Genomic DNA, 22,186 nt, shown 5'->3' on the forward strand with positions numbered 1-22,186 from the left:
GTAAACATGTGATACAGGTACATAGCATATGCATTGCATAAACAGGAGATAGAGATATAGAGATATATCCACTTCATCCATTCGTTCCATCCACTCCATTCGTTCCATCCACTCCATTCGTTCCATCCACTCCATTCGTTCCATCCACTCCATTCGTTCCATCCACTCCATTCGTTCCATCCACTCCATCCGTTCTATCCACTCAGTTCCATCTGTTCTATCCACTCAGTTCCATCTGTTCTATCCACTCAGTTCCATCTGTTCTATCCACTCCGTTCCATCCGTTCTATCCACTCCGTTCCATCCGTTCTATCCACTCTGTTCCGTCCGTTCTAATCACTCCGTTCCGTCCGTTCCATTCACTCCATCCGTTCCATTCACTCCATCCTTTCCATCTACTCCATCCTTTCCATCTACTCTATCCTTTCCATCTACTCTATCCTTTCCATCCACTTCATCCAATTTATCCACTTCATCTGTTCTAATCACTTCATCTGTTCTAATCACTTCATCTGTTCTAATCACTTCATCGGTTCTATCCCCTCATCCGATCCATCCCTCGTCCGTTCCATCCACTCTCTCTGTTTCATGCACGCCATCCTTTTCATGCATGCCATCCTTTTCATCTACTCTATCTGTTCCATCTATTCCATCCATTCACTTACTCCATCCATTCACTTACTCTATCAGTTTTAGTTACACTATCTGGTTAGTCTTTCTATCCATTCCATTGACTCCCTTTGCTCTTTTGTTTTCTTTGTTCAAACAGCCTTGGATTTCTGTTGTTGTGGCTATTCGTTCCATTTGTTCTAAGCGTCGATTCTTAAGGGAAGAGCCAGCCATGTTTTCAGTAATTTTATCGGAATTACAGGTAGTCTTTGGTGTGTTGAATGTGGGGTGGAAGTGAGTTCCGTAGCATGGGGGCCAGGGCTGAGAATGAGGATCCTCCTAACCCGACTGAGTTGGTGTTTGGTATCACTAAAAGGAGGGCGGAGCATGATCTTAGAGTGTGCGGTTGGAGGTAGGGTTTTAGCTTGTCCTGTAGGGATAGCGGGCCGGTTTTATTCACTGCTCGGTGGGCGATGCATAAGGTTTTGAAAGTCACCCTTCATCCAACCGGGAGCCAGTGGGGAGTTCTGAGAGCTGGGGAGGTGTGGTCTCTTGGGCCAAGTGCTAGAAGCAATTTGGCTGCAGCGTTTTGTGCTCTTTGTAGTTTAATGAGGTGATATGCTTGGACCACGAGGTAGACAGAGTTGGCATAGTCCAGTCTCGACATTACAATAGATTGGACAGTGGCGAGTCTGTTGGGAAAGGAGATGTACAGAAAAATGCGTCTAAGAATTTTGAGGTGGTAATGGCAGGACTTAGAGACGCTGTTGATTTGACAAGAGAGGGTTAGGTCAGAGTCGAGAGTGCATCCAAGGTTTCTTACTGTGGTTGAGGTGGTGGGTGGAATGCCCATGGATGATGGCCATGGTAGAGGATGGGGGAGAAGCTCGGTGTTGCCGCACACCAGGATTTCGGTTTTGGTGGGGTTTAAGAGGAGGTGGTTTGTGTTCATCCAGCGATCAATGTCAAGGAGGCAGGCTGTGAGGTCGGGCTGACAGGGTTTGAGTTGAGGAGTTTTAGGATTAGTTGGGTGCATCGCCGTAGTTATAGCACAGGATATTGTGCGGGCGAATTATTCGTGGGAGGGTGGGCATATAGAGGTTGAACAAGAGGGCTGATAGGCATGCTCCTTGTGGAACAACAGTATTGACTGGTCAGGTGGTGGAAGCAAAGGTGGAGAGGAGGGTTATTTGTTTTCTATTGTTGAGGAAGGATGCTATCCACTTGAGAATTTCCACAGATTCCTAGGGAGTGGAGGCGGTCGAGGAGGATTGAGCGGTTGATTGTGTCAAAGGCGGAGGAGAGGTTTAGAAGGATTAGTGCAGTGCATCCCGCAAAGTCTGCAGTGATTTTAAGGTCGTCCCAGATTGAGGTCAGAATGGTTTTGGTTCTTTGTCGAGGTCTGACTCCTGATTGTGCAGGGTCTAGGAGATTGTTGGATTTGACAAAGGCATTTAGTTGGCAGTATGCAGTTTGATCGATGAGTTTAGCAAGGAACCTGGTGTTTGAGATGAGGCGGTAGTTTTTGGGGTCGAGAGGGTGAAGGCTTTTTTAGAAAAGGCTTGACATGAGCAGTTTTGAAGGCGTTGGGGAAGATTCCCGAGGAGATGGAGTCATTAATAATGGTTCTTGCGTACTCTCCTGCATAGGTGGATGAGAATATTTCTTTGAGGCAGGGCAGGGGTCTAGGGAGGAGCCAGATGGTTTCCGGGCACAGAAAGGTTTGAGAAATTGGTCTCTTGATATTGGTGTCAATGAGTCGAAGGTGGGTTGGGTTGTAGTTGCTGTGGCAGGCAGGGGGGGTGACTGGTAGGGTGGGTGGATTACGTGGCGGGGGACATGAGGACAAGTTTGTTGTTGAGAGAATTTTTTTCTGTCGAGAGCAGTGGAGTAGAAGTGGAAAGAGGGTGAGTCGCAGAGTTACTGAGATGGGGTCAATTGGGTGGAGGTACAGGTTGGTTTGGTGAATTCAGAAATGATTTTGTGGAGTTCCTTGCTGGGGTTTTCACAGTTGAGAATTCGAGAGTTGTAGTGAATTTTTTTTGCTTTTCGGATTTCGGCTTTGTAGTGGCGATGGTGCTGGGCAAGGGTGGATCTACTCGGGTTGGTTTTATCTTTCTGCCATTTGCTTGGCAGGTGAACAATGATCTGGAGGATTACGCCCAGAGCAATGCCAGAGGTTAAGATGTATTCTAAACCTTCCAGCCATCGCCTCTTTTGTTTTGTCTTGAATAAATCTAACAGTTGTCTCTATTCTGTTGATTTTCCCTGTTGACCGGTTGTGTTGTAATGGGAAAGTCGGGAAGTTGTTCTGGAGACCAGGTATGACATGGATACTGCAATGACTGGCAACAAAGGGAGCTGCTTGATCCCCTTTCATATTGCATATTCTTTTCCTGCTAAACACAACCTTTCTGGGCCTTTTTCCATTCTTTGCAGTCTCATGAAGAAGATTGCGGTTTCAGACCAGTAAGTGTCGGCTTCCACCCACTGCCGTGGTGTCAAGCCTGAGGTATCGCACATCTCCCGGCACATGTAAAGACATGCAGCGACGATGTAGGACTACATGAACCACAACGCTTCTTCCGCTTCCATTGCCTACAGGCACGCATCGGGGAGATGTACGGTTGGGAGAAAGCACTGCAGCTGGTGGAACCATGGCAGCAAGCAACAGATTTCAGTTTATCTTCTGCAGAACTTATAAAGGTTATGGCATCTTTCCGAAGACCTCAAAAACTGAACCCTGAACCAGTAAATGATGTGAGGAAGGAGGGTAGCTCAGTGGTAACGCATTTGTCTTGGGAACAAGGCAAAGCGGTGCAACACAGGTTTGAATCCCGATCCCGCGCTTAGAACCCACACGCTGGTATTAAGCGTGTTATAAATTAACAAAAAATATGGTAATGGGAATTGAAATAATGCAGTAAATCCTCCCCTCTTATTGCTCTAGGCTGAAGGTAGTATATTGATAGTTGGAGCAAAGATGGTCATTGTTTCCCTTTCGTTGCATCCCCACTTTACTTGCAGTGGCCACTGTTTTGCAGCGGTTTACTCTCGGAGAACTCTTGGACACATTTCTCTTTCAGTTTCCCCAAGTCCCAGGTTGCATGTGGGCCTTTAACTTGAACGGCTATCTTGCCAATTTACCAGGTCATTCTTTTGCCGGTATTGCATGTATGTATCGATGTCCAGACTTTATATTGCATCAACCTGGCTGGAAAGCAGCCAGGACAGTACGCAGGGGTGCACCTAAGGGTATTTCCTTCTTGTTGTGTATGTCATTTCCTGTCCATCAACCCACCAGTCTTAGGAAATAATCAAATTGTGGCCATCACCATAGAAGCACATCATTTAGAACATTAAGTATGAAATAAACCTTTCCCACTTGCATTCTGGGAATTTCTGCTCTTGTTTCTTTGCATCTATGTGTGCCCTGTTGTTTGCCATTTTCATTTTCTTACATCCTTGAGTAACCATGGTGTGTGCTGGATGCCCACCCAAATGTTGTAAGTTCAGATGCGTATACAAACACCAAGAGACAATCGGGGAGTATTCAAAGAAAGGTCGTCCCTGAACAGACTATGTATAAGACAAAAAAGATCTCTTCAACTAATTCTTGTGGTTGATGCTGGTATATATGTTTGGTATATTTGTATCATTGTAATGTGTGGGGAGCTTTTGATACTTAATCCCTACAAGAATCAGCTTAAATTAAGATGCACTGGTATCGTAATAGGCCCAACTCAAATCTGATTAATTTAATACGGGCCAAATAAATATCAAATTGAAAGACAATGAGACAACATCACAGGTGCCCCGGTAAGAATGTTGCCCTAGAAATGTGGTAAATCTAGCATGCAAAAATGGAAAAGAATTGTGCATTAGAGTTCTCCTTTGATGTAATGTGCTGCTCACCATTTTTCTCCCCAGCGGTGCAACCTGGGATTTCCAGCCCGAAAAGTTGGGCCTTACACAGTTCCACCGGAAGCACCGCAACACCCCTAAACATCCACTCCCTCAGATAGACAGAGAAGGGTAAGAGTCCATTGTTAACCTGCGCAAGATGTATTTCTGGGGGTGCTCGTCGCATGGCCGAAGATGGCGCTGTGCAATTATCTGATGTTTGACGGCCGAGGTGTCTTTTAGGGGATTGGCTTCCTCGTTGCTTGTACAAACTGCTAACTTTTTGTGAACTGTGTTTTTTAAAAAAAAATTGTTTCAGTTAATGTATATTTGTAGATGTAAATAGCCTTATATACGGTGCCGGTTTCCTGCTAGTGGTCTCCTAGCAATGAGGCCTCATGGACAGAATGGCTGGACTGTCTTTCTGGCATCTGCAAATTGGTTAAGGGTGCATACTCTCACACAGCGCTCCATATAAGATTTTGAATTGGGAGTATTTTGCTCCCTATTTTTTAAAGTTGGGAGAAAAATGATTTTTTAGGGAGTAAAAATGTAAGTCCAATTCCCAATGGGAGTATTATATAAGTGAATAAAAATTTGTTTTCACTGGGAAACGGCAATGTTTTCACAATAATAATTCCTTTACAGCTAGTTATTTGTACGCATATAAAAAATACAACTATACTTCTTTCTATCAGGTAGTTATGATAGTTTCTTCCTGTGGCACTATGTGCACTTCCGGTCCAAACTTATCCATGTAGCTGTGTGGGTCAAAGCAGAGCCACAAGGCCCTACGTGTCTGTTTCCTATTATTTAGTGGGCGTATCTTTACTCCCTATTTTAAGTTTTGGGGAGTTTTTCCCTATTTTTAGGGAGTAAAAGTGGCCGATACTCCCCTTATCTGTAGGGCTGCTCTCAAGTATCTCGGATGTGGGGATTGTCAAAAGAGTTTGGAATAGCAGTACTTCAATCCGTATCTGTGAAATGTTCCCAGTTTATCTGGTCGCGTATTGTTTGGTGTGGGGCCTCATTAGAATGGTTGTGCTTTTGTATTTCATTTTCTGAATCGGGGCAGTGACCAAAGCAGTGCGGTAGTGTTATGATTACTTGGGTGGTAACGCAAGGGGCCCATGGACTTCTTGGGCATTAACATGCCACCAGTCCAGTTTGAGTTGGCATGCCTGAGTAAAGCAGGGGAAAATGGCCAGTGTGGGGACTGCCTCCATCCCAATTTAAAAACAATGTTGCCAACAGGTCATACTCTCACCCCAAAACTCCAGTCAGATGTCTGGACTGATGTAGAGAAATCTCTCAATGCTCACACCAGAAAAAATACAACCCATTAGGGAAAAAGGCCCAGCACACCTCTTGCAAGGAGAACAAGTTGTATTCTCACAAAAATACAAGTGCGTGCCAGCAAAGAACTCTGCTGCCACGAAGCACTCTGCCAGAAACAGCATAAGAAATGGGTTATAAAGTTACGCAGCGTCACACACCTAGGTTAAAAATCCAGGTAGCTGGTTGGTGTGTCCTTATACACATATAGCCTGCTCCATATGGGATGCCAGATGATTGGTCCTAGCATCTTCTGTCCATCGTGTTCCATGTGGGGATCTTAGTCTTCTATCATCGGGTACAAAGCCTCTCATTGGCAATCTAGTTACACAATTCCTTATTTCATAGATTCTACAGGGCACCTGTTACCAAGGACATGAGTGAGGCAGCTACTTATGAGTTTATGCTAACTTCTCAGAACTACGTGAACCCCCGCTCCAATCCCAGACATGCTGGTGCCTCCACAACTTTCCCAGCCACGGCATAAATGTGTTACCTTCTCCACTGGCACCTTGTAGCACAAATCACATGAACTGATGGGGGCATCCATCACTGCTCTCTGATATTCCTGATCGATCGGCCAATGTAAAGTTTTATGGCCAGAGGTTAATGCACTTGAATGTTTGTGTCCGGTGCTTGGACGTCTCGTGTCGCTATATAACTTAGATCTGGACTGTCGAAGGCCTAAAGCCCCTCACTCCACTTCTCGTGGGATAGCTCTTCAAAGATCCATTCTGTCCCTGTCTTGGCTTTGCAGGGCACATTCCTTCTGGGTTACATGCACTAATGATAATAACGAAACTCCCTTGGTCAGGCTCGCAAACAGCAGGAGATAATAAATACGAGACTTATTAGACCATAAAACTCAAGGCTATTACATCGCGAAGTCTGAAGTCACTAATTCACCTGCTTTTCTGCCATATGAAAACCTGTTTAGAAGTCAAAGTGCATTTTGCAAGAAAGCCCTGACCACAGAGTTCTGATTTATTGTGAAAAGCCACTTATATTGAGATTCACAAGCATACATGTGTTTTCAGTTTATGCAAGGCAGCAATAGTTCTGGTGAGAGTACCGTTTTCTGTATCATTGGGAGACACAACTGTGCAACAGGCACTCCGATTTTCCAGCATACTCCGTCCTCCATTGCTGTCAGGAGGTCAAGTATATACCGGTTCTGCAAATTCAGAAGCCTCAGTGCCTGCAACTATTCCTTAATGTTGCTAAATGCTGACTCGGATGTGTTCATGAAGAGTAATAGCTCATACATGTTCACCTGCAGCCATTTGGCATTTTCTGCTGCTTGGATGCCAGGTTCCAGGAAGGAGGCAAAAAGGTCTCACTGTGGCTAAACAAATGGTATTGATCGGCAATGTCTGCTAATGCTTTTTATAATGGTGCTGAGAGGAAATTTGATCTTCTCCTACATTGTAATTGTTCTAGATTCTGTCATCAAACATAGTCATTTTGGCCATATGGTGTGCTGAAAAGGGCACAAGGGGCACAGGGGACAAAGGGGGCACAGAAGTAATTTTGCACATTCGATGGTCAAAAACTAAATGTTTTTCGGGGATTAAGTGTACAGGCCCATGAAGGGTATAGAGGCTGCACACACCTCGCCAGGCCGGAGGCAACTGCCTGTATGCAGGTGGTCCGCAAGTCCAGAAATTATCCAAAAGAGCAGCCGTGCCTCCAGCCAGTTCTGTGTAGCGTGCAACTGCAGTTCCCATTTGTGCCATTACCCTTAAAACACAGACAAAAATTGGTACGTGTCTGTACTTTAACAGGTTTTTCTGGCTCCTTGAGCCACGTCAGATATCGCAAATTATTTCTCCATACTGTCCCACACTCTTAGCTTGTGCCACCCCTTCTTCTGAGAATCCCCTCATTCCTGCAGCTCTGCAACTTTTCACCTCTTGCTCACATCAATTTTTAGAAACAATAGCTCCTTCCAAGGTCAATTGAACTCTTTGAACACACCTAATATTTTTGTATTCTGTATGCTCGTCATTTGAACATTCCTCATCACTTGGTATGATTGATGCTGTAATGAACTGCCCTTTTAAACTGCCCACCAACCCTGCAGAAGGCTAGGCGCACAAGGCATAGCGCAGCTGCTACCTCTACCTCACTCAGGATAAATACCCTAGCAACACCAGACGCATGGGGGATGAGAGAGCAGATGTAGCAATATCCTATGGCTCTCTCTCGCCCCATCTTCCTCATATGGCTATGCCATATGTTATCTGTTACAAAACCATGTGCATTCATTGTAGGATCCAATTCATCATTGTCTTTATCACAAAGGTTATTATTGGTATTTTGTTTCCCTCTTAGTATTTCCTCCTCATATATCCTAAAACTAGACAATTTTAAATGCTCCCTTTTTTATACTAGTCGTCCTCTTCAAACATGATGACCCAATGACCAAGAAAACCACATAAACTTATATTTTTAGGCAATTTACAATCTTAGACATTCTTAGACATTCTTCTAAGACATTCTTAGACATTCTTTTGCCGATAGAAAAAATTATTTAAATTCCACTTCTCTATTCGTACCCCCCCCCACACTGAAACGAATTGTGAACCCTTAGGGCGTACTTAACTTCTGTGCCTGCTACTTCTCCTGTGCAGGTGGAGGGCTGCCGGTATCCCTTCGAGTATCCCCAGGTGGATCCAACTCTTGTTGCCCTCCACCTTAATGGCATCTGGAGCTGTGCAGATCACTGCACGTGGTTCTATGTCATTTCATCGATACCTGTTTTTACGACTGGTGTTTTGCTGCAGACTTTTTTTCATAAAACAATTTTCAAAATGTTTTTTCAATTATTTTTGGGGGGTTTACCCCAAACCCCCGTCACTTACCTATTTTTGTTTTATTCCCTTGCATACCACCCCAAACCTTTATATGCCCTTGCCCACCCCCCCCAAAAAATTTAAAACGTTTTTTTTTCCATAAATGCTGCGGCAAAAAAAATGTTGTAAAAAACTGGTGTCGATGAAAGGCCGCTATACCCTGCGCGCAGCCCATAGTGATGCTGTTCATGAATGAAGGCACTGATAATAGATGAGGTCCCTGGGGAGACGCTGTGTCTTGTGCTGATTGTTGGTAGTCTTGTTGTTTTTTCCTGTTGTCTGTTGGTGAGAAGACACAACCTGTGAAGATATAATAACACTTTTTGTGCAGAGGGACCAACCTCAAGCCTCCGGGAGAATGGACAAGCCATGACAATTAGATGTTTGAAGTTACTGCACCTCATCATCATGTCCACACAATCTATGTGGAGCTACTTGAATGGACCAGAGAGCCTGGGCAAGTCCCCCTCACGATCTCATGGTATTTCCGGAATTAAACTCCTAGCACACTACACAATTCCGTACGAATCTACTTACCTGTTTTTGTAAGTTTAGGGATAAACCAGTCCTACTGGAGCTCTGCTGCAATTTGGCATGGAGAATATGCGACGGTTAATGAAGTTGCTCTGGAGCCAAAAGAAGCAGCTTTACATCCATTACTACCTTCCCCTTCATTTCCTGTCTCCAAAGCAAATCTGTGGGTGAGAGAACACCTCCCCTCTTTTTCCTAAACTCATGTTCTTCTGTAGGGGCTTTCCCTTGCAATTCTGTTATCTGGAGCACCGGGACTGCGGTGTACGGGGCTGGTAGCTGTACCTGTTGGTACCATATTTTTTACCTAGTTTGTTATTTTAGAGCTGTGATGGAGGGGTACCTTACCCCAGACACCCAGTGTGAAGCTTGTCCTGATACCCTTTAGTTTGCTTGTCTGTTTGGCTGGTGCCCTCACCTGAAGGTGGGGTGGTATCTTAGGGTAAGTCAAACGGTAGATACTTTTCTGAAGTAGGCCTTGAAAATGTTTTGTATTTGCTGTGCAGGCGGGCCCCTCACCTCTATTTTCTTGGTTAGTCGAAGGAGTGATGGGAAACTTCCTGTAGTTGGGAAAAGATGGTGTTGTAGTAGAGAAAACCGTATTGGGGATGACGAGAGCGAGGGCAACGGCACTGCAGTGGAAAGGATTGTGGCCCTCCTATGCTTGAGTGGTGGGGATATCTCTGAGATATTGGCTGGCGGGATGTTTAATTTCTGATAAGATACTGTGTTCTGTGTATGAGTCAGATGTAGAAATGGAGTAAATAGTGAAGCGAGGTAATTGCGGTATAGACAAGTACAGTGAATGAGTGTGAAGTGCGACTGAGGAATTGACCAAGGGTAAAAAGGGAGCATTTGGGTGAAAACACGTTTTGTGCTGCAGTTTCGGCTCGATATTGGATTCTTTTGTGAAACAATTTTTTGAGATACCCGAAATGCCATAATAATGGAATCCCTGACACCAAGGGTAGTAATGCAGTCATGCAGTCTTTTGAATTGTTGTTTACCGTTCCAGCAAGCATGAGCACCTTCATATTGGCATCACTGTTTAGCCCACAACACTGCCCTTTGGGTATATTCTAGTTGGGGATGAATCATTCTAGAAGGGAGTCTTCAAGTGCAGCATGTAAAATTAAAGACTGGCTGGATGGGTGACACGGCCCACTAGTCAGCCATGCAATTGCTTGATAGAACAAAAGGTAGCCACTTGTTCTATTTTTTTTTTCTTTTTCGTTTGGGCTATTGGGTGGGGCAAGCACCACCTAGGAGCCGAAACTATTGCATTAGAGTACAGATGGGGAGAAATGGCATAGAAGGGGGGCACGCAGCTTGTAGTTCAGACTTGGTTATTTCCCCACCTGATGACTGCCCATTCTAATCCCTATGGCCTTTCTCACCCAGTTCACGCCCCTCCCAAAACACTGCCTCATAGGAATTCTTTGAGCTTGCTTTAATCAAGCCTTACCATCAATCTTAGCACTTGAAGTGCTTGCTAGTTTTTTTTTCTCAAAGCAGTCATCTGAGAGTTGATTTAATTGGGTGCAATAAAAATGTCTTAACCAGGTCTGCCTTCAGCCACTCAATTTATAAGCACTATGCATGTCCTTCACTGAAGTTCTGTTACAAACAAGCATTGGCAAAACCAGTAGTTTTTGCACATGCTACCATCAATGGCAAGTTAACACCAGTAATGCCTCCCCACACAAAAGTCCAAACTTTTGGCATTGCCAATGTGTGTTGTTTAGCTATGTCTCAGATTTGTCAGCCTTCGTTGTGGGAGAGTGGGTATGTAAGTAGATCACATCCATGACTAACTCTCCACACCCAGTCATAGGACTCATTTAAATATGTTTGGTCTGCCACTTGCCTGGTTAGTGTATGCTGTCTTGGATTCTGCAATCTGCAAGTTTCAAGATCATTTTCAATTGTTCTGTTAAAGACTTACTGCATTATTTTCCTCGTCACTGTGGTTAGGCTGAATTGATTGTAGAATCTATGAAAAACGTTCCCGAAATACTACATAGATTTAGACACTGGAAAAAATACTTGAAAAAAACCTGTTGTCCTTGACTATAACTTCTTGCCCCCTGCATCGAGTGGCTGGTAAATATACTTTTGGTAAGCCGGTAAGATAGCTCAGCAGGTTGAGCGCTCACTGCTGTGATCTGTGTGTGATCTGCAGATTGCAGGTTCGAACCGGCAAGGCTACATCGGCCTTTCATCCTTCTGAGGTAGATAAATGAGGACTAACTCTGGTGAGTGATAATGTATGTACTATGTAAAGCACTCAGGCGTAAATGCTATATAAATAACACGTCACTCATTATCATTACTTTTTAACTTATCGTATCTTTACAGCAAGTTACCCAAAATGCAGATCTATTTGGAACAAGGGGAGGAAGGCAATACAAGCCTTGGCTGATGGCAGGCCCTTTTTAAAACCCTCTTGCTGGCAGAGCAAGCAGAAGGGCACATGGTTAGGCAATGATTTATTATCCATTTTTACATCCGTCTATTGGATGATTTGCGTGGTGCATTGACCATCTCATTGGCTTTGTTTTAGAGCCTGCATCAGAATTTAGAACCCTACAAAAAGCGAAAATGACCAGCTCAAAAACCATGACAGCACACGTGCTTATTTCAGCATTCAAGTGTGCACTGGACCTTTACATGATTTAAGGCTGATTTTGGGTAACTGTTTTTTTGTCTAGTTATGTCTGTACCACAACTCCCTGTGTGTAAAGTGCTTCCCTAAAGAGAGGGCAGGAGATCGATCTCTTTGCTCAGCTGGCTCCCTCCTATGGAACAGCCTCCCCCTCCCTCTACCTCTGCGCCTTGAGCAGGACCTTCTTAATGTCTGAAAGCACCTCAAGACGTTCCTCTTTTCCTCCTCCTTCCCTTGTTCCCTCCACTGCTAGTCTCCCAGTCGCTGTGATTGGTGTCTTGGGCCCTTATGCATCTTTGATGCCCCTGACCACTCACACCCAGTCTCCCCAGCTTCTGTCTTCCTTCAGCACTTGCCTCGACACACCCTCCGCCCTGGAGGTTCTCACTTTGCCACCCAACGCAGCTGTGGCCGCATAGCACTTACTATAGCTTCCACTTCATCCGTGGCTCACCATCGGACACGGACACCCCGGCACCCACCCCACTGCCCTTACCCTTGCTGCACTTGCACGTTCTGAATTCTCACAAGGCATAGTAGGTTCCACCGTCCCTTCCCCCACTGTATCTTTTTGTATATTTTAATTGTATTGTTCCCACCCTGTTGCCCTGTGGGTGCTTTAAAACGGAATTTATTTGCTGTACAAACGCGTAACAAGCAAACAATGTTGCATGCACTTCTCTCTAGTTCAGACGTTTAGCTCTTTAAGTGCAAGGCTATTATGCAAGTCTGTGCAAAAAGGACGAGCGTACTCGTCCTTGGCACTTTTGACAAACAGAACCACGTAGGCACTGTATATGGGATAGCTCATTGCTTTTATGGATCGCCTGTCTGCAGCTGGGAGGCTTGTATTGTCTGCTAAACCTGCCCTTTAAACAAGCCCTGGATATTGAATTCCACATACTGCGTTCATCCTATTAGCACCTTCCCTTTTCCCCCCATGCCAGCTGTGACAAAACTGCTTTCTGGTAAAATCCCGTTTTGCAACGCACTGCCATGCATCCTATGCAGCCAGAGACCCTGATTGCAAGTCAGCAGTGCTGTGCAGGAATGATGCCTGATTGCAAGGCAGCAGGGATGCCCGATTGCAAGTCAGCAGTGCTGTGCAGGAATGATGCCTGATTGCAAGGCAGCAGGGATGCCCGATTGCAAAGCAGCAGTGCTGTGCAGGAATGATGCCTGATTGCAAGGCAGCAGTGATGCCTGATTGCAAGGCAGCAGTGCTGTGCAGGAATGGTGACGCTCTTTCTGCGTCGCGTGGGCTTTCCACTAACAAATGATTGTCTGTAACAGGAATTTTTAAATGGAGGAATCAAGATGGAAGCAGGCATTTTAGAATCCGATAGCTTTGCTAGTTTGCTATGCAGTCATTTCTTTTTTTAAGGTTGAATTTTTCTAATTATGAAATTGTTTAATGAAAAGCAATTTGCATAAGATTTTAATGTGCACTGTCCTGTTCAGCAGTTTGTTTTATATTGCCAGTTGCCCTGCCATCGACATTGAAATCAATCAAAATCTCTCTTTCCCGCTCTTTCTCTCTCTCTCTTTCTCTTTCTCTTTCTCTTTCTTTCTCTCTCTCTCTTTCTCTCTTTCTCTCTTTCTCTCTCTTTCTCTCTCTCTTTCTTTCTCTCTCTCTTTCTTTCTCTCTCTCTCTTTCTCTCTTTCTCTCTCTCTCTCTCTCTCTCTCTCTCTCTCTCTCTCTCTCTCTCTTTCTCTCTCTTTCTCTCTCCCCCCCCCCCCCCCTTGATCTAACATACATAGGAGCATATGTTGTATAGGGATCCTCAGCAATGTGTGTAACCCTGCTTTACATGCACGAGCTCCTTGCAGTGCATTGAAAGCTGTGTGAGAAACAATTCCTCGATTACCTTTTCACAGAATAACAAATCGTCCTGGCACTACTGCCATGATGCCCCCCAAGTCTGTGCCATCCAGTTATACTGCCTTTAGCTCAAGTCGTGCACTTGATAGAATTCTGACGGAGATTGCATTCGAATAGAGGCAGAGGTGCCTGTTCTCGAACTGCGTGATCTACAGCAGTGCCATTCCTGCAGTGCAAGCATTGCGAGGAAGGAATTGCACTAAATGGACGCCTTCTTCCAGAGTGCCACACGACAATGCGCCGAACATTCCGGATCAGTTCCGTCAAATGGTTCTGTGTCTTTACCTACAGCCAGTAACAGCCAGTTGTGAAAATAGCTTGGGGCTGTTGGCTTACTTTGGCGAGAAGCAGTAGCCCACCCTTATTTTTATGCATGCAATTTTGTATTATTATTATTGTATGTATTGAGCACGGAGCTAGCTTCGAGAAGCAATGGAGCGCTTTGCCAAGGTGGACAAGAGTACAGAAACATAACGGAGCACTTTACAGAGGTAACTGAACAGATCTACAGCTTAGGGGTTGGGACATATTGGGCCTCATAAGAGTCCAGTGGTAACCCGCTAGTGCTACCAGCATGTCGCGCCAGACTCATAACACATTGACAGTCCTAGCGGATCGAGAAGTCAGGTTGTGTAAAAGGTTGTTCCCCGTTCCCATAGAGTGTCAGAGGACTCCAGGGGATGGGGGAGATGGAAGCACTGGCACCGTTGCTAACAGTGCCGGTGCTTGCGTGACAAGTCTGCCTAACGGGAACGTTGCGCCCGGCAGGTTAGACCTGCTTGGCGCAACGGCCCCTGCAGGCAAACTTGTAGTGTGGCGGTCCGGAAAGAGTGCCGGTATGTTGCTACCAGCACCCTTATTTCCGTACCGCTACACTTGTAATGAGGCCCATTGTGTGGAAAGGTGGGTTAGTCAGTAGCATTGCGACACTTAACTAATTGTACTCACAGGACTTTCTTCAAAGTGCCCTTGTTGGAATCACAGACGATTCATGTTTAGCGCAAGAAAGTGCAATGCTGTTATTCCCGCAACATTGCTATTTTGCCTATAATCTATAGTGCACCTCTGAAGACACTCATAAACCGCTACCCTATAATTGTATTCGTTATTAAACAGAATCACTTCTCTAATCTAAAGTCTAAATGGAAAGAACATGACAAATGAAGTTCTCTATGCCGGTCCGATAGCACAGCGAGTAGAGCGCTTGCTTTGACATCTGTGCAGAGCCTGCTGATGCAGGTTTGAATCCCGGCAGGGCCAATCTCAGCCTTTCATCCTTCCGAGGTCGATAAAGGAGCACCACACACCGTGGGTAATAATAAGCAGCGCTCAGATACCTGAGGGTTCGTAGCGCTATATAAATGCTAAATTATTATTATTATTATTAAGCAACTACAAGAGGCCAGTGTTCCTGAGCAAACTATAGGAAACAATCCCCCAGTCCCATCGTGGGGAATTTGGGGGACAAAACGGATCCTTAAAGCCGCACAATAGGATGTGTCTTTGCAATAATGCAATAAAGTCTCGCATGTACTTCCCCATTCTTACATTTAAATTGGTCTTTTCGGTGGCTCCCCAAATCTGAAAGTGGCCACCAAGCATTTAACCTAATGAGGAATTCCCTGGCCCCTTGTGAACATCTTTAGGCATGAGCCCCAAGTATTCACAGTGTAAAGAAACTGAATTCAGGAAATAAGTACTACAGTGATTATGGCTGAAGTCAAGAGATCTGATATTAGAAGTGTGGTGAGATAGTCTTCTGTAGATATTTTGGCAACTCTTAGTGCAGTAACCGGTGAACTATTTAAATATGCAGAATTAAGACTGGTTTTACCATGCTCAGCCTTGCGGTTCAGCGCCTCTTGTGGAAGGATATCAGCGGTGCAGGCTGCTCTCCGACAGCCGTGCCTTACCGCCTCCTCCAATGACCCGATTGCTCAGTCCAGCCCGCTCATGTTTCCCTTTGCTCCAGGTAAGGCCCGAGTAAAAGCACAATCTCCAGGATTATTCCACATGATTAATGTGGATCATAAAAGCCTACAAAATATTCAAATGATGTTAAAAAGATAAATCAGTTAATTGATTAGCTTAGACCATACAACAGTGAATGAGATTTTCAAATGCCATATTTCACGCTTCTTATATTGAATAGGGAATACATGTGTGCAGTGCTCCAGATAAGATCTGGAAGTGGGAGTATTTCACTCCCTGTTTTTTAAAGTTGGGAGTAAAATGATTTTTTCAGGAGTAAAAATTTAAGTCGAATTCCCATTGAGAGTATTTTATAAGCGAGTGATAAACAGAAACTGAAAAACAGAAATGTTTAATGAATCATTATTTCTTTGCACAAAGTTATTCTTGTGCTTTAAAAGATGCATGTTTACTTCTTCCGATCAGGCACTTATAATAGTTTCTTCCGGTGTTACAACCCACACTACTGGTCCACACATACCCATGGAGCTGTGTGGCTGAACGTCAGGTCTCCTAGGCCAGGAAGAAGGCTTGCAAACACGTCCCTGGGCCAGACAACCCAAACCATGTTATATAACCAGCAAGAAAGGGACTACATCTCCCATAAACCCTCTTTCCCAACAGAGGAAAACCCAGACCTGACTAACAAAATGGCCTTACAGATTTGGAAGATAATGGGGACGACCGTGGTAACCCGTGGAAGTATTTTACACCCTCAAAGGGGGCAATATAGGGGAACCGGAATCCTTCCCCCGTTTGTTATTCAGGGTGGCAGCTGGAATCCCATTCTTCACCCGTACCTTTATATACACACTGATTCCCACTTCCTTCCCCCGCAACCAGGAACACTGGGGAGGAGAAAACGCATGTGTTCCTCACAACTGCTAGCACAAGGTAGACGGAATCACCTGCAGCAGCTGCAGCCTCCATTAGAAGCCATGGAAAGAATAACTGTACTTGCACCAAACAAAGGACACATGTGTTTTCCAAGCTCCCACCTCACAGGAGTAATGCTTTATACATGCCATGAGCTGTTGGATATGGGAGGACATCAAAACAAAATTTTTGAGAAGGGAAACTAGTCACCCTGAGGTAGGAGAACAAACCAGCAGCTCCTCCCCAGCCACCAACAAACATAGGAGAAAGTGGGATCCAAGATGGCAGCTTCCCTAATAAAAGACATGCCAATGAACTAAGGACTACAAAGCATCCCCGTGATGGAGCATACCCAGAGCACGTACATGACCCCTCTGGCCAATCGGCAGTAAGGTAGTCACTTTAAGCAGTATATAAGGGCTAGCTTCCATGACCAGAGTGGAAGGGAATTTTGTGGAACAGAGAAGTTGTGTTGTGGTCTTAAAGAAGAAGACTATTGCTATAGCAGCGATGAACGTTGCTAGGCTAGCTGTAAGACATAAAGTAGAAAGCTAGAGTGCAAGACCCAGACAGGAGAGGACTGCTGGGTTGGCTGCAAGACTTAGAGTAGAAGAATGGATTGCACCTGAATGGGGGCAATGCACTCCTCGAAAGCCTCTCATCCTCCCTTGTACCCCAGAGCATGTCTTACAAACGGCCGTATGCCTCATCACGGGTCTATGCAGATACGACCACATCACCCCGGCCCTCATCAACCTTCACTGGCTCCCACTGCACGCACAAATCACCTTCAAGTCTTGTTGCGTCATCTATAAGGCAATCACCCTCCAGTCACCCAGCTACCTCACGGAGAAACTCTGCATCTCTGGCGGACAGCGCACCACCAGGAGTCACTACATGTGCAGACTTGAAATCCACTGTTGCAAAGAGGAAAGGACCACAAAACAAGTCTTCTCTGCCTACACTCCAGGACTATGGAACCTCTTCGCCATTGGCACCCGACTCGCCCCCATGATCCTACAATTCAAGACCCACTTTTTCAAGGAATCTCTCCTCCTCAACACCTAGGCCATTACGGGGCCACTCGCACCACCTGACTCACTAGACGCCACCCACCACTCTGAACCCCGCCACCTGGTACAGCTGTACCCCTCCTCCGCCCCCCCCTGTTTCCTACCCCCTGCTGTATATCTGTTCTGTTACCACTAAAAAGCGCTCCATTATGCATCTGTAATGTTGTACACCTCTGTAAAGTGCTCTGTTGCTTCTCAACGCTAGGTCCACGATCAATAAATATTATAATAATAATAATAATTATAATTATCTCGAGGATGCCGGGTCTAGCCAATTAAAATTTTTACCTGTTGACCATATGGCCCAGGCAAGATGCTGTCTTCATCATGCAGCCAATCACAAAGAGCACACATATTAGAGCGGGCAGCCCTTCTCCTGAATGGCCATCCCATTAGACATTCACACTCCTGCTCACCTGCACCCAATGTTAGAACAAACTAAAATCATATATGATATGATATTGCATTTATAACGCGCCTATACACAAGTGTTAAGAGGCGCGACGAGGCAAGGGAGGGGGAACAACGGGAAGACAGACAACGATCTTACTAGGCCAGGTGTCATTCAGATCGTGCAAGTGCATGGGAAGGGGGAAAGGGAAAAGTGTGTGGGGGTAAGGGAGAGGGGAAAGTGCAGTACAAGGGGTAGTAGAAGAAATAAGATCATAAACAGCCAGAGGTGGCAAGTGCAAGGTAAGTGCAGACATAAGTGCTGGTACGGGGACTGAAGGGATACAGAAAAACAGTCCCCGGATCCAGGGGTTGCCAGGGAGGCAGTGCAGGTGTGCCGCTGGCGGTGCCTGGGCCCGAGATCAAGCAGGGTGGCCAGGTACCCAGTGCAGTTTGAGCCAGGAATTCAGCAGGGGAGAGGGGGAGAGGAAGCCGAAGCAAAGAGGAAGGTTTTGAGGTGCTTCCGGAACCGGAGATGGTTCTCCAAGTTTCAGGGAGGTAGAAAGGCTGTTCCAGAGGTAGGCCCCTGCCGAAGTGAGAGATCTACCACCAACTCGTTGCTTGGAGAAGCGACTGACCCTGAGGGAGTTGGAGGCGGATGAGCGAAGGGCTCGGGAAGGAAGGTATTTAGGAAGAGAGAGTTGAAGGTATTGCGGCCCCAGGCCCAGAGGGCCTTGTGGACAATGCAGAGGGTTTTGAACTTAATCTTTGCAGCTGCTGGGCGCCAGTGCAGAGATTTCAGTCCTGGAGAGATACGATCCCTGGGCTTGAGGCCAAGGACAAGTCTCGCAGTCCTGTTCTGGATAAGTTGCAGAGGGCAGAGAGTAGAGGCAGGCAGATTTAGAAAGAGGCTGTTGCAATAGTCCAGCCTAGAGAGAACTAGGACTCTGGAGACAGTGAGCTTCTGGGGGAAGGAGAGGAAAGGAAGAATACCTCTGAGGAGGTGCAGCTGGTAGTGTGACTTCCTAGAGACGTCAGAGATGTGAGGAGAGAAGGAGACTGTGGAGTCGAAGATGACCCCGAGATTTTTAGCCTCAAAGGTGGGAGCAGGAGGACCAAGGGAGGCCGGCCAGAGAGCTACAGGGAAGGAGGGAGCCGGTGCGCCGATGAGGAGAATCTGTCTTGCTGGCATTAAGGCAGAGGTCATTGGTGGCACACCACTTCTGGAGAAATGAGGGACGGGGAGGAGGAGGCAGAGGGTAGCCTGAAAATGAGCGTGTCATCCGCATAGCACTAGAAGTTGGGGCAGAGAGTGGCGATGCAGTGGGCAAGGTGTGCCAGGTATTGGTTGAACAGGCAGGGAGAGAGGTGACCCCTGGGGGACACCACAGGTAGAGTAGAAGACAGAGGAGAGGAAGGACCCAAGTTGGACCTGGGAGGGTCGGTCAGAGAGGAAAGAGGTCAGCCACACCAGAGCCTGACCAGTGATACCCAGGTTATCACGGAGATGGTTGAGCAGGATGGCATGGTTGACAGTAGCAAAGGCAGAATAGAGATCAAGCAGGATGAGGACGCAAGGGGTGTTAGAATCAAGGTTGGAGAGCAGGTCTTCACGGATGTTCAGGAGAGCAGTTTCCGTGCTTCTGGCAGCTCTGAAGCCAGACTGATGGTCATGAAGAAAACCAACAGATTCAGTGTGAAGGATAAGCTGGGAGATGGCCAGTTTCTCCAGGAGCTTGCCCAGGAAGGGAGTGATAGAGATTGGGCGATAGTTAGCCGGGCAAGTGGGGTCAGCAGAGGGTTTCTTAAGAAGGGGGTGCCCAAGGGAGTGCTTCAGGGGGGATGGGAAGACTCCAGTGGTGAAGGAGTGGTTGCAGAGATCAGCCAGGGAGTAGATGTGGTCCTTGATAGTTTTGGAAGGACAGGGGTAAACCTGTTTCGACGAGACTTTCATAGATCGGACTTGTCTAGAAACCTCGTCTGCAGAGAAAAGGGGAAAGGAAGAGAAGGATGGAGGAGGGGTGGCTGCAAAAGGGCCAGAGGAGGAGCAGGGAGTAGGGGGAGGGAGAGGATAGGAGGAGAGTGCGGACAGGATGTCCTGAGTTTTTGAGATGAAATGAGAGGCCAGTGCCGCACAGAGGGCCTCGGAAGGGACAGGAGAGGTATCTACTACTCAGACTGTTTCCCTGTCAGATACGTCTCCAAATAAACTCACTGCATCAGCATAGTTGGGAACAAGACCAGTCATTGTCGCAATGCCCTCTGCAATCTCTGTGATTTTAGTATTTCAAGAAGACGGCTGGAAGATCATGTTGTATGCACTTGGGGCAATAGGCTGGAATAAGTCATGGATGGTAAACTAAGAATTTCAATATTTTCAGCTGTGTGTCCTGCCTACGCTCAAATTTCTGAAATGCAATGAGATCTACAGACCTATGACTCTACTACAGTGCAGTGTTTTAGGACCCAGGTTTGTGACGTTCACACTATAGCAAGAGTACTATATTGGGAAAACCACCACTTTTGCTGCACACAAAAACTTTACTGCATGCTATATTACCGCATGTGGTAATAGACAAACTCACAAAGGAGTTCAATGGGAATATAAAATGGGGACTAAGTGAAGGGACCACATGATTCTGACATCTTGTGGTCCCTACCTATTGACACATGCTCACCACGGATCTACGTTGAAAAACCGAATCCCAAAAGCTTGAGTTACAAAATAGCAAAGCCCACTTGTTTGCGTTTTGGGACTCCAGCCTTTGGGATGTTGGTTGTTTGTCCCCCGCTGTGTATTTAATCTATGCTGAACTCCCACAACCCATTATACCGAACTAGGGGAGTGGGGGGCCACCCCTGCTCCCCTTGTTCGGTATTATGGGCTTCAGTCTTTTTTTGGTCTTTTTTTACCATTCCGAGTGCGCACCAAAAGCGAATTCGGCTTTTTTTATTCGACCTTTTCAGCCGAAACGGGTTTGGCGATATTGACCGAGGAAATACCGCCAGACGTTTGAGGCCCTAAAAAATTCACACATTTTAAAATACGAAGGCAGTCCTTTTAACAATGCATTGCAGAGGATTGACAGAGATGCTCCCATCTCCACACACTAATCTCAAGCACTGAGTGGGCTGCCATGCACCTTGGTAGTTTTGGCTTCAGCAGATGCATAGGTGGTGGTTTTAATGTGGCTGAAAGCAGGAAGTTCAGTCGATGGGGGAGCGAGCCGGCTCCTGGAGCAGCATTGCCACATGCCCTCGAACAGGGAGCATCCCTTTTGGAACGTTAGGCTTTGCATCAATTCTAGGTCAACCTGTGCACAAAGGCTGCAATGTCATTTGTACAGACAAGGAAAAATAGGCATACATGCCTTCAATGACATTGGATGAACTACACTAGGAAGTGTCATTCAGCCATTTTCAGGAGCCACCTTGCAAGATGCCCCATAGACACTAATAATGTGCCCGTGGTGGCTGAAATGCACAACTCACCTCTCCCAGTTGCTCTCCACCCTCAAACCTCAACTCTGTCGCCAAAATTGGCTTCAACTTCTGCATTTATAAAAAATTTAACATAACTGCATAAGATGCATATGACGGCCAAAAATACAATTCTGGACCCACATAAATGCAACATAATTACATTTCCTTGTTTTAATCAACCTCAAAGTGTCAACACTGAAATGATTCCCTGATCCAGTTAGATTCATTACATTCTACATCACAGTATTGAGCAGCACACAATTACTGATCAACAGATACTTGCTGGATCACTCTCCAGCCAAACCCATCAATTAGGTCATCAGACAAGCTGTCCATGTGGCCTGCGCCCTTCCCGCGGGCAAAGAGGACCCCTCAGGCATTGAGGTGCTTCAGATGGCTTCAACTAGGGGTCGGAAGCTGCTCTGGATGCAGTTAATCCATACACAAATGCACAATGCAAGATAAAGCGTACTTCATAATGAATGGATTAATGGACACCAGCCTATCCCTACAAGAAACATGTAGCACTGAATGCACCTTTCAGAGAATCAATTGGCAGTCCAACGTGACTGATCACAAACGAGGCGCTTTATACAGGAAATAAATACTAAAG

General features: G+C 45.9%; 1 protein-coding gene across 4 annotated transcripts in view; it reads left to right on the plus strand.

Moving 5' to 3' along the window:
- The window catches only part of CTIF (cap binding complex dependent translation initiation factor), a 1,422,510-nt gene that overhangs the window by 402,149 nt on the left and 998,175 nt on the right, over positions 1 to 22,186 (plus strand). For 3 of the 4 annotated variants that reach the window (XM_069626949.1, XM_069626950.1, XM_069626947.1), the window contains exon 5: positions 4,540 to 4,644. The exons of the other annotated variant lie outside the window; for it this stretch is intronic. In XM_069626949.1, coding sequence (XP_069483050.1) covers positions 4,540 to 4,644 — 105 coding nt within the window. The remainder of the gene's footprint in view (positions 1 to 4,539; positions 4,645 to 22,186) is intronic. 4 annotated transcript variants of the gene reach the window in all.

Source organism: Ambystoma mexicanum, chromosome 6p, assembly GCF_040938575.1.
Source record: "Ambystoma mexicanum isolate Mex_15411 chromosome 6p, UKY_AmexF1_1, whole genome shotgun sequence".
In the NCBI taxonomy this organism is placed as follows: domain Eukaryota; kingdom Metazoa; phylum Chordata; class Amphibia; order Caudata; family Ambystomatidae; genus Ambystoma; species Ambystoma mexicanum.